This window comes from Gopherus evgoodei, chromosome 2 (assembly GCF_007399415.2).
Source record: "Gopherus evgoodei ecotype Sinaloan lineage chromosome 2, rGopEvg1_v1.p, whole genome shotgun sequence".
In the NCBI taxonomy this organism is placed as follows: Eukaryota; Metazoa; Chordata; order Testudines; family Testudinidae; genus Gopherus; species Gopherus evgoodei.
Genome location: NC_044323.1, coordinates 210,471,815 through 210,497,625, shown reverse-complemented (window position 1 = coordinate 210,497,625; position 25,811 = coordinate 210,471,815). Strand labels below are relative to the sequence as shown.

Below are 25,811 nucleotides of genomic sequence, written 5' to 3'. Positions count from 1 at the left end.
AAGAAGCTGCTAAAAGAAGATTATCAGTCACAAAACTTTTCAGTCTCCCATCATAGAACAAATGTTACCAGTTTGAGGTTTTTAACACAGTCCTGGTTTTGGAGACCAGCATTTTTCCATTCAGACTTCCTTTTTGCTACAGCAGCTGCATGTATTGCCTCTCCCTGGATCACCTTCTCCTTTGCCTAGGATAGATAGTGTATCTGCACAGTATTATTAGTCACATTGTACAGATGGGGAACTAGATGTAGAGAGGTGAAGTGATTTGTCAAAAGTGCTTTCTTTCAGGGGTTAATCTTGCACTACAACTAAATGATCAAATTTAGGCTAGCAATAGCTGGTGATACTTTTCAACAGGATGTTCTGAATTTATTTGAGAACATTTCTCAGTGTTGGTGACTGACCAAAAAAAAAAAAAAAAGTTTTATCTTTCTACATTATCTCCCAAGATTAATTACTAGTAAAATTTATTTAACTCACTGTTTTAAAAATTGTGTACAAGAACAAATAAAAACTTAGGGCAAAGCCACCTTTGGCAGCCATTTCAAAACATGCATGTAGTTTAGTGCAAAAACATGTGAATAAAGAATATAATTGTACTGTGTAAGAATTTGAAATATCCACATTAAATTGCTATCTAATTTCAGACAGGATGAATGAAATAATGGCATGTTGTAATGAGATGGTTTTATTTCTTCCCATGAGCCCTTCTCCTCCCCTGCTTCTACCTTGATTAATTCTTTTTGTTTGATTTTTATTGCTTAGTTTTGCTACATCTATACTATGTATTTACCAAGTCATAAATTCCTTGATTTTTGAATAAAAATAAATTCAAGTCCCCTGAGATGAAAGTGTGAATGAGTGATACATGACCAAAATTTACACTGGTATGTATGTATTGGATACTAAGTTAGAAGATGTAAGACTTTAGTAATTAAAAATAAATTATATATATATATAATATATATTTATTTTTTGGATGTGCCCTTTTGCTGCGGTCAAGATTCTATAGAATAAGAGGAGACAACATGGGAGAAGGGAGGATAAATATTTTTGTACTGTGTCTTTTAATTGGTTTTAGTTTTTTTCTACCCAATTGCTCCTATTTTAATCTATTTAATAGTAATCACTAGTGAAAGTGGCTTATAAAGCACAGTTGTTTATAAAGCACTACTGAGTATGTAGACTAGAAGTGCCTCCGTGTGGGGCACAGCATAACTAGAGGGACATAAAAGTGGGCTTCCACAGCAAATGTGTGCTTCCAGTGGCAACAGTTCGGCAGTGAGAGAGTTAGGTTCTTTAGTAAAGTTTACCTGCGACCAATGTGATAAGTTGATTCATTGAATTCAAACTCGTCTCTTTTTTTTAAATTTAAAAATATGGTGTCTGGGTATTTGTAATAGGTTTAATTGGTTCCTAGGAAAATAAATGTGATACCAAATTAAATTTATGTAGCTGAATGATCCCTTTTTCTGTTCAAGCTCCTGTTGGGAATAAGGAAATCATTTCTCACATTAGTCAACATGGGGGTAAATGGCCTTACTGGTTTAAAAAAATGGGTGAGTTTGTCTTTAAAATATTGCCTTCAATTTATCTATATTTTGGAAATTTTTCTTTTTAACTTTATTTTTATCTGACCCTATCCAGAAAATATTCACAAACTTGGGAGCTACACATTGAAACTACAAGTCGTGTTGAATGAAAGTAATGCAGACACTTATGCAGGAAGGCCTCTGCCATCTAAAATGTTTAAATTTAATATTGTAGGTAAGGAAAATTCAAACTATTCCAATTTTCTTCAGTTAGATCCTTCAGAAATGCTCAGTTCTTACTTTTGACTCACTATTTTAAATGTGTGCTGAGTTCAGCTTCAAAATAAATTCAATTTTGGTTAAGTGTAGGGGATGATACCTTCAGCAAAGACAAAGTGGTGTTTGAAGGCCAAGGTGTAGATTCACAAAGGAACTTAGGCACCTAACTGCCACTGGAGGTACCTGAATTCCAGAATCTGGCCCCACTGGGATTCACAGAACCCTGTAAACCCCTAAATTTGTTCAATACCTACATTTTTGCAGTTAAAGTTCCCTAGGTACCTAAGTTTCTGCCTCTGACATGTGCACTCCAGCCCTCCGCCAGGCATCTGGATGCCTGATCCCAGAGTGATTCACAAAATTGGGAAGATAGGCATTCTTCCATCCGACTTGCCTGTGAGGCCTGATCTAGTAACCATGATCAGAGCCTGCTTACTGAATCAAGCCCTTGCAGGCGAGCTTATGCTAACGGGCTGTGGAGAGGAGGACCTCCCTCATAACTTTTAGCCCAGTAGTTAGGGTACTCACCTGAGATGTGAGAGATCTCTTGTTCAAGTTCCTCGTCTACCTGAAGAGGAAAAGAGATTTGAACTGGGATCTTCCACCTCTCAGGTGAGTACCCTAGCCACTGGGCTATTCTTCTGTGGGGGGCTCCTTCAGTCTCTCTGATTGAAGTTCTAGTTTGGATAAATAATAATCGGTGCAGAGGGACTGGATCCTGGGTCTCCCACCTCCCAAGTGAGTGCTCTAAACACCAAGCTTTAGAGTCATTTTCATGCTTGCTCACTTTCCCTCCTCCTCTAGCTCTAGCCCAGTAACTTTCATTATTTGTTCACAGTGGAACAGCTTCAACAGAAGAGATTGAGGGAGCTCCACATCAGAATATCTCATAGCACAGTGGCTAGGATACTCACCTGAGAGTTGGCAGATCTCTGTTCAAATCCCTTCTCCCTCTCAGATAGAGGGGGGACTTGAACCTGGGTCTCCCACATCCCACGGAAGTAACCCAGTCACTGGGCTAAAAGTTATGAGGGTGGTGCCTCCTATACCCCCTAGCTTCTTGCCGCAGTGCCAGAGGCACCTAATGCCAAGAGAAGGTCTGCATCTGAGAATCCTGTGCAGAGGGAAGTGCCTTTCTGGAGCTCAGACGTGGGCTCCTATCTCTGAGATAGGAGCAAGGCTTCACATACACCCTCTCTTTGGCATCTCCCATTGGCTAGTTTAAGGGGGAACTGCCTAGCATGCTGACCTTTGTGAATCCCATTCTGAGGTGCCTCTCTCTCCCCATTCATTATATAGGAAGCGTAGATACCAAACTCAGGCTGTGAGAATCCCAGTGATTTTCTAGGTGTCTAAAAGTTAGGTGTGGTAATGCTCTGATTCACCATGCCTGTTTCTTCATGAATCTAGCAGAAAAGAGTTTGATGCCTGGCAATCCACCATCTATGACAAATCAGATGGTTGCTTTGTGTCTTAGTCAGCCTTACAAAAAAAAGTAGGATTTTTATGGAAGCTAAAAGCTACCCTTGAACTGAACTTCCCCAAAATATTTATAACAGTAAAAATAGAATTTTTCTCCTTAGTAGATTTGAACCTAAGGTACTCACGCTATTAGATTTGGGAATTTTCATAATTTCACTTTGCTGACAAATCCTACTCTTTTATAAAACTTGGAAAAATTGGCTGACTTTACAATACAAAGCATATATGATATAGAGATTGACTAATAAATCCAAATATGAGTTCTTACAACCTAAAATATTTCAGTGTATATTTACAGTCTCATTCATCTGTAATTTTACTGTTGTATTACAAGAAAAATCTTACAGAATATCAAATACATCAGTACGTATTCAGTATATAGATAACTTTGTGTAACCATTTGGAAGATACAGTTACCTTTGAATATAGTAAAGCAAACTACCAGAAAGAAAACAGGATTTTCCACTACACTTGATGTTAAGTAATTCATTATTTGTCCCTTCAATATAGTCTGATACGTTTATATTTGATCTAAAACCAGTATATGGTGGGTCATGTGTTTCAAAGAGAACTGATTCTGATTTTAGTAACAATGTGGAGCACATCTAAGATGCACACTCTGCTATGGTTGTATCATGTACTTCAGCCACAATGTTACTGGCTTTTTATTGAGAGGATAATAGAAATGGAACTACTTCAAACCTGCCAGTTTATTTTTCTTTTTTGATGTCAAATGAAGCTGTGAACTTTTAACTACTATTTGAAAATTGTTTTGCAGCCTTTTTCTGAAGCAATTTAATACCATGCCATTAAGCAGCCTTTATTTATCCTTCTTAAGTAGTTATACATGTGTATGGAAAACTATATACTACTCATACCTTGATGTCTTGTCATAACATGTTGCCTTTAATGACTACAGTGATGCTTTAATTTGCTGCATAGTATTATTTGTATTCTTTATATGCGAAGGAATCTAGGAGTTTAATACTACTTTCTATATTGTATTGTTGTGCACCTTAATTACAGGATTTCAGAAAGAACATGAAAATGTTCTTTCCTCTTAATTCCTTTTAATTTGTGATTAAATATTTACAGTTGGGACCTCAACTCAGATGCATGGGCTCCCTGCCTGATTTCAATAGTCAGCCAAACAGTCCAATCCATGACCCGAGATATTTTTAGTGGTAACTGGGCCTTACCTGCCCTGTCTCTTTTTTTTTTTTTTTTTTTTTTTTTTTGTTTACTGGTCTACCTTACAGTAAGTAAGCAAGGTGTCCCCATCTAGTGGGCAAAATGTGCTTACTTAGAAAGTGGTAGGGTCTTTCTTTCCTGCTTTGCAGCTCATATTCTCAGGTTCCAAGACACAACGTATTACCAGCATCCTTCCTAGCTATTGCATTTTTCAGCAATTCACAATCCAGAGAAAACCATGTCAGAATACTACAAATATAAATGTTTTGGGCTTAAAAAATGACTTTACCTCAAGGGGGAAAAGATAGAAATCCTAGGCAATCTCTGTTTCTAGGAGATCAAGAAAAAATTGTTGTTTCATGGGCCTCTCATAATCTCTCCAGATGATGATAGCCCTTCAAAGCACACCAAGTGACTGAAGGGTTTTGAGTCATAGTTTAAGTCTAGAAGGGACCACCAGATCATCTGGTTTGACCTCCACTATGTATGATCATCTTCCTTCTCCTGTAGTATCTTTTAGGAAGGCAAAAGTATTTTCCTTTCAGGAAGAAGAGAATTCACAAGAAATCTTTGGCATTGTGTGTGTAAATTAGTTATTAAAGCGTATGTCTGAAGTTTGCCAAAATCTCTCCCTCAAAGTCCAAAGAAAAAACAGAATCACTTTTTCCTAAAGAAAATACAGGACAAAGTTATTCCTATTCATCAGAGCAAAGAAAGAACTTACAGCAGGCAAAAAACCCTGGATTCAAAGAACATTCCCTTCCCCAAGTAACTTTCTAACCTGTATGAGATCCCTCAGGATATCCTCCAACAACAGAAAGTGTTTTCCTATAATGGGTTTTGCTGTAAATAAAGTGTTAGAACATCTTCCATTCTTTTAGAAATAAACCTATATCCTAACAACCCCCCCCCCCGAAAAGAAAAATGACAGTATTCCATAAAAAGGATGTATCATAACATATCTGCTGCGGATCCCCAAGGTACAAGAAAAAAGAAAATTTTAAGTTGCTTAACTTAATTGTCTATGCTGCTGATTTCCTGAATGATGGAGATGCTGCTATCTCTATTTTAGCATGTGGTGAAAAATGGTGTATGCATTAAAAACTGTGGGCAGGAGACTTGATTGGTATCTGAACAAAAATTCATAGCTCTGCCCTCTTTGGGGAGCAGCGATATGTGACATTCCAAGAAATCAATGTTAGCATTCTTCCTGATAAACAGCAAAGTTGGGTCAAAACACCAGCAGTTTTCCAAACTAGAATTTTCTTGGAAAAGATCAAGTAGATTTTGTTTTTAAGTCTGGATACAATAGAAGCAGTTCCAGCAAGTACTCAGCTCAACAATGTAGAGATAGGGTAATCTTTATTCTCCCTCATCCCTTTTTAGGTTTGTCATTTTCTTGCTACATCACATGTAAAATGAGTTAGTAAACTGTCTGAGACAGGGATCTTGCCTTTGCAGAAAAGCAAAGTACCTAGCACACTTCTGGGCACTGTAAAGAATAATAGGTTGGCGGCTACAAAGCATAGTATTCAGAAGCATCAGGGTGTCACCTGTATGAGCTCAGTTGCACTGCTTAACGACGCCAGGAGCTCAGGCTCCGAGGCACCATACCGCCCCCTAAGGAGAAAGACAAACATTGCACTACCTCCCAATGAGCGGAACCAAGTAAAATATTGATACTGGGGGCAGCAAAGCTCCCATCTATAGAGCGCTCCACACATGCACAACTGTTGGTACTGTCAACTTACCACTGACACTCACCTGTAGTACCGAGTGAGCCAATAGTACTGCAATAGTTCCAGTACCCTAGGGCATCACAGTCGCAGAAGAACCCCAATCAGCACACAGTACAAGGGCCCAGGTAATGAATAGATCATGGCAGTCAGAATTGCCCTCAGCTCAGGGCCATGTATTACCAATACCCAGTGCTACTCTTACCCAGTGATGATTCTGACAGTGAGCAGAAGAATGTCATTTCCTTGGCCTCTCACCATGACCTGTTGTCACAGTACAGAGGACCTAGCCTCCTTGGGCACCCCCACCACCCAGGCCCTTCCCTCCCCATTGGCCATATTGGGATCCTTGGGCAATGTACAGATCCCACATCTTGTGGCATACAGTGTCTCTCAGAGAGAGTCTGCCAGATCGTCTCCTACAGCTTCACTGTCCTGAGCCCTTGAACCAGAGGAGGAAACTTTTGAAGAATAGGAGGAAAGGCTCGAAGGGGAAGCTACCTCTCTGTTGAAACAGACCTTTAATACCCCACAGCTGAGCAGATTGTTACTGGTACCAGTGAAAATTCGGATTCAGATTTGCTCAATACACAGCAGTTTATTAGAGAGAGAATTACACAAGCAGTAAAAGGTTACATAATACGTCTTCCTAATAAGCCTCAATTCCGCAAGCATAAACCTTCAGTAACTATGTTGGCCATACACAGTATCCTGATTGGCAAACAGAGCAGGTATAGCTACCAATCCTAAATGGAGACTTCTCTTTTTACTTAGTCTGTCAAATGTCCTCCGAAACAGGGTCTTTTGAACTGGAGGGCCTCAGGGTAATCAAGTCCTACAAAAGTCTCTCATAGCAGTGTTTTGGCTACCCTGAGACCCTCTGTCTTATAACGTCATGGATCTCTTCAGATATTAATTGAGGAGCTAACTAAGTAACTAATGATGTTCTTAGCATTTATACCCTCAGTTCTCAAAGGAGTCACATTTCCTTGAAATATGCCCTGTGGGCGTTCCATTACTGATTTTTTTCTAATTAATATAGAAGGGACTGCAAAACAGACAGAGACCAAAGATCAGTTGACATTTTCCCTCTCAGTCGCTCACATGAGCTCTCAGTGTGATGCCATCCAAAAGGTTCATTTTGAACCAAGTTTACTGATCTCATGTTTTTGCATTTTCTTTACTTGGTGAGTTGGTCACTGACTGATATGATCAAAGTTCCAAGTTGAAACACACACACACAAGATAGTCTCAATTAACCATTTAATACAGCCACTTGCTCAGTCTCCACGGCAGTGGTAATGAGGTGGGCTTCTTAGATACATCTTTCTGGTGTTGCCCAAATTGCTGCAGATGACAATGGAAGATCCCCTGTTTGAAGGGCCCAAGCTCTTCATGGAGAAGATGGACTCTTCTCTCCACACCTTAAAGGGTTCCTGAGAATCTGCTCAGCGGGACAGAAGAGAAGATACAGCACAGGTCACGACCTCCTCAGTATTGACCATCTCAGCTCTATTATGCGCTGGAGCATAAGAGGTCCAGTGTTCAAAAATGGAAGCAGTCAGCTTCAATTCTTTACCTCCCAGTCTCTTGTAAGTACTTTTGATGGATCAAGAGCCCGAGCAACTATACCTTGCAGCATCAGCTGCCATCTACACACACCCCTTCAGAAGTTGCCTGGCCCTCTTGTACAGCAGTTGGGAGAATATTACCTCTGACAGATAAGTCTTGGAGATTATTTCAAAGGGTTACACCTTTCAGTTCATGTCCAGCCCCCATTTCCACCCTCCTTCCTCATCTCTCTTCAGGGATCCTTGTCACAAGAATCTACTATGCCAGGAAATAGTCAGTATGTTATGCCTAGGGGCCACAGAACCAGTCCTGGTGCATCTCAGAGGCAAGGGATTTTACTCCAGTTATTTCCTGATCCCCAAGGTGAAGGGAGGTTGGAGGTCCATTCTAGATCTAAGGGCATTAAACAAATGTGTGAAGGCACACAAGTTCTAGATGATCATGCTAGCAGCCATTATTCCAGCTGTAGAGCCAGGAGATTAGTTTTTGGCCCTCAACCTCAAGATGCCTACTTCCACATCTCAGTATGACCATCACACAGGAGATTCCTACTGTTTATCTTCAGGCAGGACTATTATCAGTACAGGGTGCAGATGAGAGGCCGAATGTCCTCATTACTGCTCCAGGGCTGGCCTGGGAAAACATTCCATGGGAGAAGTCCTCATTCTGTAATGGGACAGGGACCTCTTGTATGCTTTTCTCCCATTTTCTCTTCTATCCAAGGTCCTGTTGAAAATTCGACGGGACAAAGCAATTTTAAAATAGCTAGCTCCCCAGTAGACTTCATTCCAAGTTACAGAGCTCTCTGTTTGTACTCCTGTGTCGAGTCCATGGCAAAGATTTTTAGAAGTGACCAGTGATTTTTGAGTGCTTTGACTTTTTTTCAAGTGATTTTTCTCAAAACGTGGTAAAAGGGATGAGTGTGCTTAGAATTTATTTTAAAAACCAGGATGCATTAAGTGGCTCAAGTTTGGAACAACTGGATAACAAAAATGTTTATTCTTGCATGTAAACTGAATTGTTTATGTAAATCAGAAGAATATGTAAATTGTGTAATTTTACAAAGCTGTCCTCTGTCCCGTTGGATTTTGTTGAGACTTTTCATGTCTGCAACTTCAGAGCACTATGTTTTATATACGTTCTTACACCTATATGTTTGCATTTTAAACAATTACTCCTAAATCCATATAGACTGAAGGAGAGACTGGGAGGTTCTGATCTATCACTGCTGCCAAAAATCTCAGTTTGTCTACTAGCCTGTTAGGATGGGACCCTTCCTCCCCATCTATTTGCCTGTTAGGGTGGGAGCTTAGGTGTCTGTATTGATGCTTTAGTTAAAAGAAATATAATGTGTAGTTACAGATAAAATTATCTATATTAACTTTTTTCTCTCTTAGAGGGGAAACCAGAAAAATTTTCAGTGAGTCTTTTGGATCCTCCGTTTCGAGTTGGAGTGCCTTTTAATATTCCTTTGGACTTGCAGGATGAATTTGGTCATCCCACACAGCTGGCATCTGATATTGAGCCAATTCTTGAAGCTAGGTAATTAAACATATGGAATTTTTATTCTCTGTTTTTTGTAACTCTTTTAAACACTATTGTTCTTTAATTTTACAAGGTGTTGGACTAGGTATTTTTAATGTAAAATTGTCTGACACCTCCTATTGCTTCCAAGCGTTCTTACATCTTGATTATATTTTGGGTGAGAATTAAAATGCTTTTCTTTAAATTAATTTTAATTTGTTTTTTGTAGTGGTTTGACTTTACAATATGAAGAAATAAATAGAGGAACAAATTGCGTCATTAAGGGTGTCACTGCTAAAGGCCACGTAAACAATTACCTAGGCAAGGTAGGCGGAGTTATTTAAATTTGGGCAGTATATTAAAACTGCTCACTGCTTTATATGCAAAATGCATTCTAGTGTTCCGTTGTCTTTTATCTGTTCTTAAGTATGGGGAATAAGCAGGAATAAATACAACTATGACATAGTTGGCACCACAGAGACTTGGTGGAATAATACGCATGACTGGAATCTTGGTATAGAATGGTACAGCTTGCTCAGGAAGGACAGGCAGGGGAAAAAAAGGAGGAGTTGCCTTACTTATTAGAAATGTATACACTTATACTGAGATTGAGATGGAAATAGGAGACAGACTTATTGAAAGTCGCTGGGTAAGGATTAAAGGGGGTAAAAAAATAAGGGTGATGTTATCACAGAATATTCAAGGAGCTGACTGAGGAGATATCTGAGCCATTAGCGATTATCTTTGAAAAGTCATAGAAGACTGGAGCAATTCCAGAAGATTGGAAAAGGGCAAATATAGTGCCCAACTATAAAAAAGGGAAATAAGGACAAATCGGGGAATTACAGATCAGTCATCTTAACTTCTGTACCCGAAAAGATAATGGAGCAAATAATTAAGCAATCAATTTGCACAAATCTCGACAATAAGGAGATGACGACAAATCCATGCTGACTTTTACTTAAGAACCAGTCGTGTCAAACCAACCTAATAGCTTTCTTTGACAGGGTAACATGCCTTGTGGATGGAGGGGGGGAAGCGGTAGACAGGGTATATCTTGACTTTACTAAAGCTTTGGATACTGTCTCGCATGACCTTCTCATAACCAAACTAGGGAAATGCAATCTAGAGGGCGTTACTATAAGGTGGATGCATAACTGGTTAGAAAACCGTTCCCAGAGAGTAGTTATTAGTGGTTCACAGGCATGCTGGAAGGGCATTACGAGTAGGGTCCTGCAGCCAGGGAACAGTTCTGGGTCCGGTTCTGTTCTATATCTTCCACAATGATTTAGATAATAGCATAGAGAGTACAGTTATAAAATTTGTGAATGATACCAACCTGGGAGGGGTTGCAAGTGATTTGGAGGATAGGATTATAATTCAAAATGATCTGGACAAACTGGAGAAATGATCTAAAGTATATAGGATGAAATTCAATAAGGACAAATTCAAAGTACTCCATTTAGGAAGGAACAGTCAGTCAGTTGCATACATACAAAATTGGAAATGACTGCCTAAGAAGGAGTACTGCGGAAAGGGATCTGGAGGGTCATAGTGGACCACAAGCTAAATATGAGTCAGTGTAACACTGTTGCAAAAAAAGTGAACATCATTCTGGGATGTATTGGCAGGAGTGTTATAAACAAGACATGAGAAATAATTCTTCTGCTCTACTCCATGCTGATTAGGCCTCAGCTAGAGTATTGTGTACAGTTCTGGGTGCCACATTTCAGGAAAGATGTGAAAAAATTGGAGAAAGTCCAGAGAAGAGCAACAAAAATGATTGTGTCTAGGAAACATGACCTGTGAGGGAAGATTAAACAAACTCGATCTTTTCAGTCTGGAAAAGAGAAGACTGAGAGGGACATAACAGTTTTCAAGTACATAAAAGATTATTATAAGGAGGAAGGAGAAAAATTGTTCTTAACCTCTGAGGATAGGACAAAAAGCAGTGGGCTTAAATTGCAGCAAGGGTTGGACATTAGGAAAAACTTCCTAACTATCAGAGTGGTTAAGCACTGGAATAAATTGCCTAAGGAGGTTGTGGAATCTCCATCATCGGAGATTTTTAAGAGCAGGTTAGACAAACACCTGTCAGGGATAATCTAGTTAATACTTAGTCCTGCTATGAGTGCAGGGGACCGGACTAGATGACCTCTCGAGGTCCCTTCCAGTCCTATGATTCTATGATTAATTGACTTGGATACAGCATCTATTACAACAAACATACATGTTTCTTGGATTGTCTTAAATGTAAATGCAATCTGTGAGGGTGCTGGGGTATCATTAATGTGGTTTCGTGGGTGGGAGGAAGGCACTCATGATTGCTCAAAGATGTGTTCTGAGGGAGGCGTTTGGAAGGAGGAGAGAGGGCAGATACTTAGACATTGAAAATGGGGGGGTTGTTCTAGTCATAGGGGGTTGCATGTGTGAAGGTATAAACCTGAGTATGTGAGAGATGAGCAAAAAGAGAATACCAGTGAAAAAAGAATTGGGAGGAGTTTAGGGAGAGAAGGGAGTAGTGAGTAAAGAAGAGTAACAGCAGAAATGTAGATTGTGGCAAGACGAGGGAGGATCTTGAAGAAACTTGTTCAGTCTTGTAAAATGGGAAGCTACTAAAGCAGTGGTCCCCAACATGCCCACGGGGGCATTTATGTGCGCCCGCCTAGTGCCCAGCAGGGGAGAGAAGCTGCAGCCTGGCACCTGATGGGGACAGAGAACTCAGACTGCGAGCACGGTGTTCTCTGTTCCCAGCAGGCGCGAGGCCCGCCTAGTGCCCAGCAGGGGAGACAAGCTGCGGCCCCGTGCCTGCAGGGGACAGAGAACTCCGGGGCTGCAGGCTGTGGGTGCCAGTGTTCTCAGTCTCTGGCTGGTGTGGGGCTGTGGCGTAAGCCAGAGAGAAGCTGCGGCCCCACACCTACCGGGGACAGAGAACTCTGGGGCTGCAGGTGCCGGTGTTCTCTGTCCTCACAGCTTCTCTCTTCTCCCTGGATTCATATATTATATTAAATATGATGGTTTTTGTATTATTTAATGTACGAATACAAAATAAGCCTTGAAAAATTGTTGGCGCCCAGCACACTCTTCTGAAAATATGAATGTGCTACTGGCCACAAAAAGGTTGGGGACCACTCACTAAAGGAACTCAGGGTGCAGGAATGTGATGTAATCATTGCAGGAGAGGAAAATTACCCTTGCAATGGCTGGTTGGGTAAACTGTGAGGAGATAAGAACTAGAGATGAGAAAATATAGACACAAGTTTAAGCTGTGCGAATGAACAAAGGATGTTTATGGTTATGGTTATATCAGAAGTGGTGACAGTACCTAACAGAGGGCTGGATGGAGGGGAAAGAAGGAGTCAGAAGAGTCAAAAAGATTACATTGCAGTAATGAATCTAGGAGATAAATTGGATGGTATAGTTGACAGTGGTGATTAAAAAAGAAAAGTGGGGGCAGGAAGCAAAGAAGGTTAGGAGGAAAACTATTCACTTTCTTTAAAATAGTCTGAGGTGATAGCAAAACAATCAGGATACTTCGGAGAGGTAGCTAGAAAGGATACTGTATGGGAGAGGAAGAAGTTGGGAGTAGAGAGAGAACTGTTGCAATGGTTACTCTCCCAGTGATCGCATTCTCTGTAGAATGGAGACCAAGGAAAAGACACAGGTGGGGTTGAGAGAGAGGATGAGGAAATGCTGAAGGAGTGAGCCTGCAAGTTGGGGAAAAGCCTAGATAATAGTAATGGGAAAACAGTAGAAAGAAGATTGTGGATCAGTGTAGCAGGCATCGGACAGGTAACAATAAAGAAGAATAATCAATATTTTGGTTTAGCTGGAAGGCAATTAGTGACATAGCTCAGAGTGATTTTGGTGGAATGGAGAGAGGGACAAAGCCAGATTGTAGGGGATCAAGGAGACACTTGGAGGAGAGGAATCAGTGCAGAAGACAGCACATTCTAAGATTCTGAATAAACAGAAGAGGGTGGGTGGGAGCTGAAGGTAGATAAAAAGGCAGGTAGGAATAAGTGAAGATTTTCAAGACACTAAAGCAGATATAAGAGCATGCTTGAAGGCAAAAGGAAAAAAATATAGGTAAAAGATAAGAGAGAGGGAGGGGTCTGAGAAGGATCCAGGCATGATAGAAAGTCCATCTGAGGTTCAGAAGGTGGTGAGAGGCAGGGCGGTTGAAACTCTCCTGGCAAAGATAAAGAGGAAAACATAGGGGTAGATGTCATGGTGGGTGTCTATATAGACCATCCAGTCAGGAGAAAGAAATGGATGAGGCATTTCTAGAACAAATATCAGAAATATCCAAACCACACAACCTAATAGTAATGAGGGACTTCAACTGCCCAGGCATCTGGTAGAAAAGTAATAGGGCTAAACAAAATATCCTTGAAATGTGTTGGGAACAAATTTTTCTTTCAGAAAGTAGAGGAAGTAACCAGAGGGACAGCCATTTTAGACTTGATTCTGACGAACAGGCAAGAATTGGTTATGAATCTGAAAGTGGAAGGCAATTGAGTGAGCATGATCATGAAGTGATAGATTTAATGATCCTAAGCAAAGGAAGGGTGAGAGCAGCAAAATAAGCACAATGGGCTTCAAAAAAGCACACTTTAACAAACTCAGAACTGGTAGGCAGGATTCTATAGGAAGAAAATCTAAAGGATAAAGAAGTTCAGGAGAACTGACAGTTTCTCAAGGAGACCATATTAAAGGCACAACTGCAAACTATCCCAATGTGAAGTAAAGATAGGAAGAATAGTAAGAGGCTCCATCAAGAGGTCTTTAATGACCTGAAAATCAAAAAGGAGTCCTACAAAAGTAGAAACATGGATCAATTACTAAGGAGCAGTACAGAAGAATAGCACAAAAAGGTAGGGACAAAATCAGAAAAACTAAGACATAAAATGGAGGATGGGTGAGGTCCCAGAAGACTGGAAAAGGGCAAATATAGTACCTATCTTGAAAAAGAGGAGCAAAGAGGACCTGGGAATTTAGCCGGTCAGCTTATCTTCAATATCTGAAAAGACAGTGGAACAAATTATTAAACAATTAATTTGTAAGCACCTAAAGGGTAATAGAGCGATAAGGAATAGACCGCATGGATTTGTCAAGAACAAATCATGTCAAACCAACCTAATTTCCTTTGACAGGGATTACTGGTCTAGTGGATGACATATCAGTAGGTGTGATATTTTTTTTTTAAGTAAGTTTATTAGTTTAGTTTGCAGATGACACCAAGCTGGGAGGGTTTGCAAGCTTTTTGGAATTAGAATTAGAATTGAGAAAGACCTTAAGAAATTGGAGAATTAGTCTGAAATCAACAAGATAAAATTCAATAAACGATAAGAACAAAGTATTTTCGTTAGGAAGGAAAAATCAAAAGCACACATACAAAATGGGGACTAACTAATTGGGAGGTAGTACTGCTGGAAAGGATCTAGGGGATATAGTCAATCGCAAATTGAATGTGTGTCAATGTTATGTGTTGCAAAAAAGGCTAATATCAGTGAGGTGTATTCATGGTAGTAAGACACAGGAGAGAGTTCTCCTGCTCTGTAATGTACTGGTGAGGCCTCAGATGGAATACTACATCCACTCCTTGGCACCACACTTTAGGAAAGATTGGAGAGATTCCAGAGGAGAACAAAAACTTATAAAAGGTTTAGAAAACCTGACCCATGAGGAAAGATTAAAAAACTGGGCGTGTTTATTCTTGAGAAAAGACGACTGAACAGACACCTGATAAGTCTTCAAATATATGAAAGTCTCTTATAAAGAGGATGGTGATAAATTGTTCTCTGTCCACTGAAGGTAGGAAAAAGTAGTAATGGACTTAATATCTTGCACGGGAGATACAGGTTAGATATTAAGAAAAACTTACTAACTGTAAGGTTAGTTAGGCTTTGGAATAGGTTTCCAAGGGAGGTTGTGGTATATTCTTCATTACAGGGTTTTTCAAGTCATGTTAGACAAACACCTGTCAGGTATGGTCTTGATTTACTTGGTTCTATCTCAGTGCAGGGGGATGGACTTGATGACTTCTTGAGGTCCCTTCCAGCCCCCCTTTTCTATGTGACCCCCTCCTGTGACTCTCCTAGTGGCAAAGGAGCGCAGTTATAGTTAAGTTGTGTCATGACATCCGTTTAAAGGTCAACTTTTCTAAGAACACTAAAATTGACATGCTTATTTGAATATCTTTGAAAATTGGTAAGCCTCAGAAAGGTACAGGGTAGGGTTAGTGACCCAGATTTGGAGTCATTTGAGCATGGGATTCCAGAGATATAAACCCGGGGGAGGACGGGGGAGAATAGCCATTTTGTAAAAAAAAAAAGTTCCAAGTTTCTCCCGTCCCCAAAAGCTAAGATCAAACTATTGATATGATGGTTATCAAAATGGTCTCACGCCATCAAGTTTTGCCTAAGATAGTGCATGGCACCTACTTAAACTTTGGAGGACCCAAAATGAGAGTGGTAATTAAGAAAATGTACACCATGCATATACCAGTACAGAAAAATGGGTGGAGGGTTTCCATTCCTGTCATTTTATATGCTCTAAAGGTAGGCTCTTGTAAATGGTCTAAAATAGGAATGGTTAATTGGATTGTTTTGAAATTTGGAGTGCTTCATTGGGGGGGGTCTGAGTTTGCATCAGTGATCCAAATTTGAGATCATTTGCCCAACAGGTTTCTGAATTCCAAGCCGTCAGAAGAAAATTTCCTTTTGCTGCCTTGTACTGTTAACTGAGAGGTACTAATGATTGGATGAATCATACCTCAGATTCCTTGTTCTTCAGTTAACATAACTAAGAATAAATTAATCACAAGTCCCCACCTAAAACAAAAGGAATTTCTGAAAGAGGCTATTTCTACATTATAAGCACTAGAGCAGCACAGCTGCAACTGTAGTGCTTGTAGCGTAGACACTTGCTACAGTGATGGAAGGGATTTTCCATTGCTGAAATTAATCCACCGCCTCAGGAAGCAGTGACTAGGTCAGTGGAAGAATTCTTCTGTTGACTAGTGGTGTCTATATTGGGGCTTACGTTGGCTTTACCACTTCTCTTGGGTGTGAATTTTTCATACCCCTGAGTGATCTAGCTACGTTGACCTAAGTTTTAGGTGTAAACCAGGCCTGAATGGCAGGAGGTTGCTACAGTTTGTGAGGCATGGGCGGCAATTTTATTTTGAGGGTAATGTAATCAGTCTTTGGCAGTGGGGGTTAAATTAAACATGTGAATGCTTCCTGGAAGGAGAGAAGTATTAGGAGGCAGAGAGGTGGATGAATAAGGGGAGAGGAGATGGAGATTATTGGGAGGGGAATAAATGCGGATAAGTAGTAGAGGAGGGCAGGAGAGATTCTGGGCTGAGATGAGGGAGGCCTGTTCTGGCAGTGCACCCCAACCTCCTCCTCTCCTCCAACTCTGCCAGTGAACCCCAACCCTCCTTTCACATTTAATAGTTGTCATAGCATAATTCCCAAATCTGGACCTTAGCGTCCAGGATATGGGTACTAGCATAAAGTCCTCTAAGCTTAATTCCCATCTTAGATTCGGTAGCACTGCCACCAATCAGGAAATTCCAGGGCCTGATACCCTCTGGTCCCCCCAAAACCTTCCCTGGGGACCCCTAAGACCCAGATTCCTTGAGTCTCACAACAGAGGGGAAAAAACCATTTCCCTTCTCCCTCCTTTCCTCCTCCCAGATTCTCCCCGCCCTGGGTACTCTAGGAGAGAGAGACAGATTCCAGCTTCGTGAATCTAAACAAAGGGATTCCACCCTTCTCCCCTCCTTTCCCTCTCTCCCGGAGAGAGAGACAGAGATAAACGCAGAGAGCAGGTTTTTCTTCCTTCCTCCCTTTCCTTTCTCCCACCAATTCCCTGGTGAGTGCAGACTCCTTTCCCTGGAGTCTTACAAAAGATAAACAAAAAATCAATTAGATTCTTAAAAAAAAGAGGAAAACTTTAATAAAGAAGGAAAAAACATAAAAACTGTCTCTGTAATCAAGATGGTAAATATACAGGGTTTTTTAGCTTATAGACAATAGAAAGAAGCTTTCTCCAGCAGAAACACAATTTAAGCTACTTCCAGCAAGTACACATCTGCAAATAAAGAAAAACAAGTTAAAAGACTATGACCGCCTTTTTACTTACTTACTATTCTGAATAGATAAGAGACTGTAGTAGGGAGATTGGCAGAAACCTGGTTGCAGCACCAGTCCCGTCCAGGACCCAGAGAGAACAACGCCAAACCCAAAAACACACACAAAGGCTTCCCTCCACACGAGATTTGAAAGTATCTTGTCTCCTGATTGGTCCTCTGGTCAGGTGTTGCAGGTCACTGTTTGTTAACCCTTTACAGGTGAAAGAGACATTAACCCTTAGCTATCTGTTTATGACAATAGTGTTAGATCTAGTCCTGTGGGTGAGAGTGAATAGGTTGTAAAAGAGGTGAAGAGCTTGTATGTTTCATCACCTGTGGGGTTTTCAGGGTAAAAAGTGTGTCAGTGGTCATACTGGGGCATTGTTGAAAGAGGATAGAGCCAAGGTTGCATGGGCAAGCTTAACTTGTGCATTTTCTGGTTTTCAGAAGTTTTAAGTTTTGCTCAACTCGGTGTTCTGCAGGGGGACAACAACATACCACCAACTAATCATAACTCTATATTAACATTGTTTTTTGCCATTGAATACATGTTATTGTTGACAGCTTTTATACTGCTGTCCACAACTGCTGTAGAGTCTGAGGAATATTATATAATACTTCTTTGCACTGATTTATATTTCATATGGTCAGAACTTAAAATATTATTTGGGGCTATGTAAAGTTTCTCTTATTTGGTCAGTGTGGTGTTAGTGAGTGTGTAAACTCCTATGAGTAAATCTGTAAGAGAACTTGTTTAAAAACCATACGAGTTGCTTCTTATGCTGAATAAATGAATGCTAACATTATACATAAGTTTTTTAGAACTTCTTTCTTGTTACTCATAATAGGTCTGCTCTAAATATTATTGCCATGGACTGGTATATGGTTTCCTGCAGCTACAAGTTTAAATAACAGAATTCCTATGTTTAGCACAATTCATCATCATCGTTCCATACAAAAACCTAGATTTAATAACACCCAGAAAGCCTTTAAGGCAAAGTGAAGGACTCAAATTAAAAAATGCCAAAGTTATAGTTGGCCTTGTAACTTTAACTTGGCCCCCTTTTTTGTTTGCCTTCTTTAGAGCACGTAAATGTTCTGCAGGACTCATTCATTGTGCAGAAAGAATAGTGCAGTGAATGAGACTGTTCTTAAATATTTTTATCCCACGTGTTCAGTGAGTTGACTCCTGATTCTTTCACTGCACATCATCAATTCTGTCCTCTGCAGAATTACATGTGCTGCTAGGCTGGTGTAAATTAAAATTTATTCCAGATCTACACCTTCACAAATGCAGATAATTGATCGATCTGGGTATTTATATGGCCTCCATCACCATAGTTTGTGAGGACTTTGATCAGAGTGTTTACCTGTCATCTGTTTTTTGTGCCGTTTGCAATATTGTTTGCATTTATTTTCATGGGCCAATTTTGGAGCTTTACTTGTCCAGATTTGACATCTCTGGGGTGGAAGAAAAATCAGCGCAATCAACCACTTGCAACTATGTCTACTCAGTTTGTTTTGTAACTATTTTATTACATACTCTTGCAAATTTGTATACCAATAAATATTTTCAAGTAGCTACAAAATATGAGGCACCCAAGGACTGCAGTGCTCCCTGTTGGATTTAATTCCTAGAAGTTTGGGCTTATGGATGTTCTTGAACTGGGAGCCTGGGCTTAGTGATATATCTTCAAATCAGCACTTATAGATAATTATATAACTAGAGTTGCCTACATTTTTATTACCTGTCCAGACTGGTATTCACTCTCCCTTACTTCTTGGTGTCTTGTTTCAAGCAGATAGAGAGCAATGGAGACAAGGTCTGCATATCTCTTCTTTAACCCCACCCCACCCCACCCCCCCGAAATTTTTTTTTAATTATTTTTTAAAAGCTGTTGTTTTGTGTCCATTCATGTATGCATCTAGGCAGGCAAACACAAGTTATATTAACTGGTTTTAAAGTGTCTGGGTTCATGTTGACTGATATTCAGTAACGAGAATAGAGATTTCTGGAGACAATAACATCAGAAAACTGATAATCTAGTTTGCAACTTAATACAGAAAATTTGTGTAAGCCTCTGGAATTTCACAAAAATATGCATGAAAGTCCAAAATGTTTTTGTAGGTTATGAGAATTTGTGTAAACAAATCTACGATCTGCATTTGTTCAGCGTTAATCCTTACAATGTTCTTTTCAATAGAATTTCAATCTGAAGGTTATTCTTCCTGGTTTGAAAGAAGATTCACAGATCTTGAAAATAAGATTACTGCCTGGTAAGTATTTTGAAATATTTGTGATGATATGTTGAAAAATATTCTAACACTTTCTTTGGTAATAGTGTGCTTCCACCCAAGCAGATGCAATACCCAATGAGATGTACATTTACATAATTTATCGTCTGTTATTGTCCATAATATGTTAGTCCAGGTACTGGGCTTTGTATAGTATTACTAGCAAGTGAAGACTGGAAATTTAAAACAAACTTTATGATGCCATCCCCCTTTGTATGGCAAACATTTGCTCAGCATTCCAGCTCTACCTGTTCTCTTATCAGTTGGAAATCACCTGCTTGTCTGAGATACATTTTGTTTTATTTTGAATCCTTTTTTTCTGATCAAACTTTTTTTCTAAACTAGGCACAATTATTTAACATTTTTATTATTTCCTCTTACGTCTCTGGAACTTTTGGTTGCCCACTACTCTCCATCTTCTTTGTTCCCTTTTTAGACGGGTCACTTTGTGAACAAATTCTGGGTTGTTCATTCAATTTCTTACTGACACAAACTGTGAAATCTTGGCTGGGGGTGTATAGATATAGTGTCTCAACTTTAGCATCATGCATTCCTCTCTTATGCCATTTAGTAGTCTGTAAGCAGTACTCCCCACCAGATTTCTAAGTCATGTTGTGGATGCACTGGAACTGAACAAATGTAGATCCTCTCTGTAAGTGGAATTTTTTGCCATGAACAGCTAAGAGTTTCTCAGACAATGTGGGTGAGGTAATTTGTTTTATTCTTTGAGTCAATGGAGTTGTGTATTCCATGTAGGTGTGCATCCGCACACCATACCAGAGCCAGAGAACTTTGTCTAGCAGTACACATAGAGACAGCACTCGAGTCTTATAGCCTTCTCCCCTCCCCTGCTGTACAAGGGTGATGCCACTATCAGTTTCTTCACACTGCTCATGGCTGGAGTTGGAGCTCTGTGTGGTATTATTTCACCTCATGTTTTCTGTCTCAGTTACCTGAGACTTTTCTTGTATATCAGGGGTGGGCAAACTACTCTGGCCTGCGAGCTATTTTAAGTAGGTCCCTGCTCTGGCACTCCAACTGGGGCCCTGCGTCAGGGGCTGGACCACACGTCTTGGCCCAGCTCCAGCCAGGGCGCTGGTCAGGGGCCGAACCACGTGGCTCAGCCCAGCTCCAGCCAGGGTGCTGGTCAGGGGCCGAACCACGTGGCTCAGCCCAGCTCCAGCACTTCAGTCAGGGTGCAGGGTCGGGGCTGCACCATGCAGCTCCTGGAAGCTGCGGCATGGCCCCACTCTGGCTACTACATGCTCCAATGGGAGCTGCAGAGGTGGTGCCTGCAGATGAAGCAGTGTGTAGAGCTGCCTGGCCGCACCTCCACATAGGAGCCTGAGAAGGGACATGTCACTGCTTCCAGGAGCCACTTGAAGTGAGCGTCGCTTAGAGCCTGTACCACCTGAGCCACTCTCTGCACCCCAAAACCCTGCCCCAGTCCTGATCCCCCTCCTGCTCTCCAAACCCCTTGATCTCAGCCTGGAGCACCCTCCTGCACCCCAAACTCCTCATCCCTGGCCCCACCCCAGAGCCCGCTCCCCCAGCCAGAACCTGCACCCATTTCCATATCCCTGCCCCAGTCCTGATCCCCCTCCCACCCAACGAACTCCTCGGTCCCAGTCCAGAGTACACTCCAAACTCGTCATCCCCAGCCCCACCCCAGAGCCTGCACCCCATCCCCAATTTTCGGAGCATTTATGGCCTGCCGTACAATTTCTATTCCCCTGTGTGGCCTTTGGACCAAAAAGTTTGCCCACCCTGTTGTATATAGTTGTAGCTCAGACTGTGCCCTCTCTCCCCTCCACCGCAGAGAGAGAGCTCATTCTATGAGAGCCCAGATGACATTAATTGTGTTTCTAAGTGATGTTCCCATTTTGGATATTTGCAAGGCTGCCACTTGACCCTGTGTATGTATGTTAACAAACCACTGGGCCATTCTGCTGCATCCTGCTCGTACGCAAACTTTGGGAAGACAATCCTGCAGTCTGTGTTCAAACAGACTCCGAGCCCCAGCTACTGTGGGTACTACCTGAGAGTCATCTGCATGGAATACATGGCTGTATCTACTCCAAGAAGAAAACATGGTCACTTACTGTAACTTTTGTTCTTTGAGATGTGAAGCAGACATGTATTGCACAACCCATCCTCCATCTCCTCTGATGTTCGGTGCGAAAGAACTGATAGGGGTCAGGATGGCACCACCCTTATACGACTAGGAAAGGGCATAAGACGTGAGTACCACCCCCACAGGTACTGCTAGGGAAAGTTCTCTGGCTCTGGTGCCCTGTGTGCGCACACATCTGCATGGAATACTCATCTGCATCACATCTTGAACAACAGTTACAGTAAGTAACACTGTTCTGTTGGACCAGCTCCTGTTGGTGAAAGAGACAAACTTCTGAGCTCCATAGAGCTTCTCTTTACCTTGTCATATCCTAGGAGCAACCTGGCTACAACAACATTGCAAATACCAGTTTCTCAAGCAGTTCCACTTACACAGTGTATGTAAGAGATTTGACATGGTGCCTTGTTCCGATGGTGCAGTTACTCCTTTTTGCACAGGCTTTTTCAGATTAGGAAAATGTATGAGATGTGTCAGGTCTGTCATGGGTTAACTACTCTTGGCTTTTGACCAACATCAGGTGTGCCAAGCCATTTTGGGGAAATTATTCTACAGTAGCCTTCCTTATAGTTAGACTAGCAGGTCCACCTGTAATTTTTTGTATTCCATTACCTTTTTCTGGGCTGCAGACAGATGTAAACGCTCCCTTCTGAGAACGGGTATAATAGTCTAATTTGATCAGATTAGATAAAATTAAAGAGGTACTTCTGAATTTTCACCTCCTCCTGTGTCAGAGATATTTGGACATTCTCTTTCTTCCTGCAAATACCAGACGCAGTTCAGATTTGTCATAGAATTGCAGGGCATGGTCACATATTTTGCACTGGAATCTGTGTCTTTGGCAGTGCCGTAACACTTCAGAGCAATTGATTCGGTGCAATCCTATCTTTTAAAGCTAATTTGGGGGCAATAGTGAGCAAAATCTTTTTCATTCTTTGCTTTTCATAGGGGACTAAAGTTTCGGGGAGGGGGGGGGGGGTTCCTGAGTAGAACTAACTGTCTGTTCATCTCCTTCTCTCCATCTGTTCCTCCCCTTTGCATTTTATGATGTAGCAGGCCACCCAGAATAAGCTGAAAGTACACTGGTGCTTGTAACAGGTTGGGGACTCCCACCTGGCACCTCCTGCTGGTGACTCTGGGAATTAGCTCTGTCCAGGTGAGCGCCCCCTCCTGGTGGTGTCCCATCCATTGTTCTGCCCTCAGTTGGCATCTCTGGACCCACGTTGCTCCCTGCTTAGTGGCATCCTCTTTGAGGACGCTGCCCTCCAGTAGTAACCCTTAGTCCATCCGCATCCCCTTCCAAGGGTCAGTGATCAGCAGTCCTACACACCAGCCGCCAGGTCCAACCACACCCTGTAAGTCTAGTCCCTCTTGTCAGGGATTTGTCATAGTCTATAATGGGCCGCTCCCTACAGCCAATGGCTGGGTGTACTGCAAGGGGGGACCCAGGCCCGCCCTCTACTCTGGATCCCAGCCCAGGGACCCTCTGGCGGCAGGCTCGCTGTCCTTCTCTCCCCTCATCTGTCTGCTTCCCTGGGCCGCTTCCCCTGTGGCCCCTTGCACCTGCTAGGCCCTTCCCTTCAGGGCCAGCAGCCTGGCAGCCTCTGGGCTAGAGCTCCCTAGCCTCCCCAAACCTGGCCAGCACTGCGCTGTCCATGGTGCTAGTCTCCCACCCTTTGAGACTGACCTTCCCCTCTCAAAGGCCTGGGACAGACTGCCTGCTCCCTTCCTGGGCAGCCTTCTTATAGGGCTGAGCCTGGCCCTGATTGGCTCCCAATAAGCCCTTCTTTGACTGGCTCCCTTTCTGTGCAGGTGCCCTGGCCTGCTGCAGCCCACACTCTCAGGGAGTGGGGCAGTCCGCCCCACTACAATGCTCCATGTGCAGGGAGACCGTAATAACTACAGAAGAGCAATTCTGCTAAGATTATTTCATGGGCCTGGGAACAATTGTAGGTCATGTCAATCCTGTGCTGAAGATCCTTAATTGCCACTTTAGGGCTTAATTAAAACTCTGCATCTGGTCTCTTAATGGCTATCCTTTTCATTTGACATTTTTAATCTTTAGGGTCGCATTCAGCCAAGATAGGCAAACTTATTAACAGGTTCTTGCTGATGATGTTATTCTACCATTTATTCTCCCAAAAGCTTGTTCTAACTCTGGTTTTCAAAAGTAACTTCCTGTAAGGGATAGATCAGCAAACTTTGTTTGTGTAAAGCTTTTTACTAGCAGAGATTTTAATTTAGTCTTCAAAAGTTGTCATGGTCTCTTTTCCTGCCCCCTACCTTCCGCTGCCCTACCCCACCCCACCCTTCCAAAATAGCTGTCACTTTATAGGTCTTTCCTCATTTGCTGATAAAAATCAGTTTTAGATACTTGAGTTGTAAGTGTATGGTTCCCAGCTCAGGTGGGATATCATAACTGATTACTTAGTTCCTTTTCCCTTTTTAAATTTTAATTAATCTCTGTGATTCACCGTAGTTGTTTTTATTGCATAGGATAAAAATTAGAAGTTTTAAATAACTAATAGACAAGAACAGAGATTCTTTGCGAAATATTTCTGAAAATTGACCAGAGTTTATTTTGTCTTTATTCATTCTCGAAGGACTTTGACATATGCCTCTGGTCTTAAAGCTAGTGAGTTAGTTTTCTTTAGGGACTCCCCATTAATTTTTAGAATTAAGATTGACAACATATAAAAATTATTTTACCTTTTAAGCTATAAAGTTTATTTTGAGAACTCTCACTATGCCCTCCACATCACATCATTTTTTCTTTTTCTTAATTTTTCCTTATGTTTGTATATGAGTTATAAAGGTGGTAGATTACATGCTTAGAATGCCTTTTAGCATGATCAGATTTCTTTGTGGTTATCTACATCCTATAGCACATTTCATATGTTTGCCTTGCATCTCTTGGGAAAGTCCAGTTTCAGTATCTTTAGTGGTTTACTGGTCAACACTGATAGTACTGGTGACTTGTAAAGATGTGTTCTATATATCTGGTGATTGCTAGATGTCTATTTAAGCACATTCAGGAAACTAGTGAACAAGCACATGCAAGGACAGAACCCCCTGCTTATTTCAATACTAGTATTCTTCTGAGGAAAGACCATGAGCATGAATTGTGCTAAATTGTTTGTTACCAAAGGTACCGTGGCAGTTCAGTTTCTCTGCGTAACAACCGTAATTTGAAGTCGAAGTCAGATAAAATTCTGAAGTGTAACCTTTACTCTAAAATTGTGTATGTTTACAGGCCCTCCTCGTCAATTGAAAGTGAAACCTGATTCTGAAATGCTAAAGATTGAAAATGGGACATCTTTCCCCTTTCAGGTTGAAGTATTGGATGAAGCAGGAAATATAACAGCACAACCAAAACTGATAGTTCACTGTAAGGTAGCCTACGTTTTATGTATACTAGCACAGACTTCTGTTATGGCACTTACTTTAATAAAAAAGTGCAGAAAGGATCTATTTTGTTCCGTCAACCAAATGTAATATACTGGTAGTTTTCCAGACATCTTGAGATTTCATAGTAATTGCAACTTCAGTGCCACCTCTGCCACATAGTCCCTGACTAAATGTCAGAGGTACAAAAATCTGACACATTAGAGATTAAAGAGATACTGGGATGAGGATATGTAATTACAGTATCAAGATACTTCAGATCATGCTAGTGTGTGTGTGCGTGTGCATGCGTGTATAGAGAGAGAGCGAGGACCCCTGCTTACATTTATTTGGTCTAGGATTAGCTAATGCCTCAAGTGAACTCTTAATATAAGAAATAACAGACTATTGTTTCCAATATATTGTATGACAATAATTATTTTTAGTATTGATTGTTTAACTGTCAGCAAACCACTGCAGAAGTACTTTGCCTCAGTCTTTAATAAGGCTAATGAGGAGCTTAGGGATAATGGAAGGATGAC

General features: G+C 41.2%; 1 protein-coding gene across 3 annotated transcripts in view; it reads left to right on the top strand.

The window, feature by feature from the left end:
* SMCHD1 (structural maintenance of chromosomes flexible hinge domain containing 1) overlaps positions 1 to 25,811 on the top strand; it is a 196,446-nt gene that overhangs the window by 79,181 nt on the left and 91,454 nt on the right. For all 3 annotated transcript variants that reach the window (XM_030552849.1, XM_030552848.1, XM_030552850.1), the window contains exons 18-23: positions 1,482 to 1,559; positions 1,648 to 1,767; positions 9,190 to 9,334; positions 9,546 to 9,642; positions 19,664 to 19,736; positions 25,139 to 25,278. In XM_030552849.1, coding sequence (XP_030408709.1) covers positions 1,482 to 1,559; positions 1,648 to 1,767; positions 9,190 to 9,334; positions 9,546 to 9,642; positions 19,664 to 19,736; positions 25,139 to 25,278 — 653 coding nt within the window. The remainder of the gene's footprint in view (positions 1 to 1,481; positions 1,560 to 1,647; positions 1,768 to 9,189; positions 9,335 to 9,545; positions 9,643 to 19,663; positions 19,737 to 25,138; positions 25,279 to 25,811) is intronic.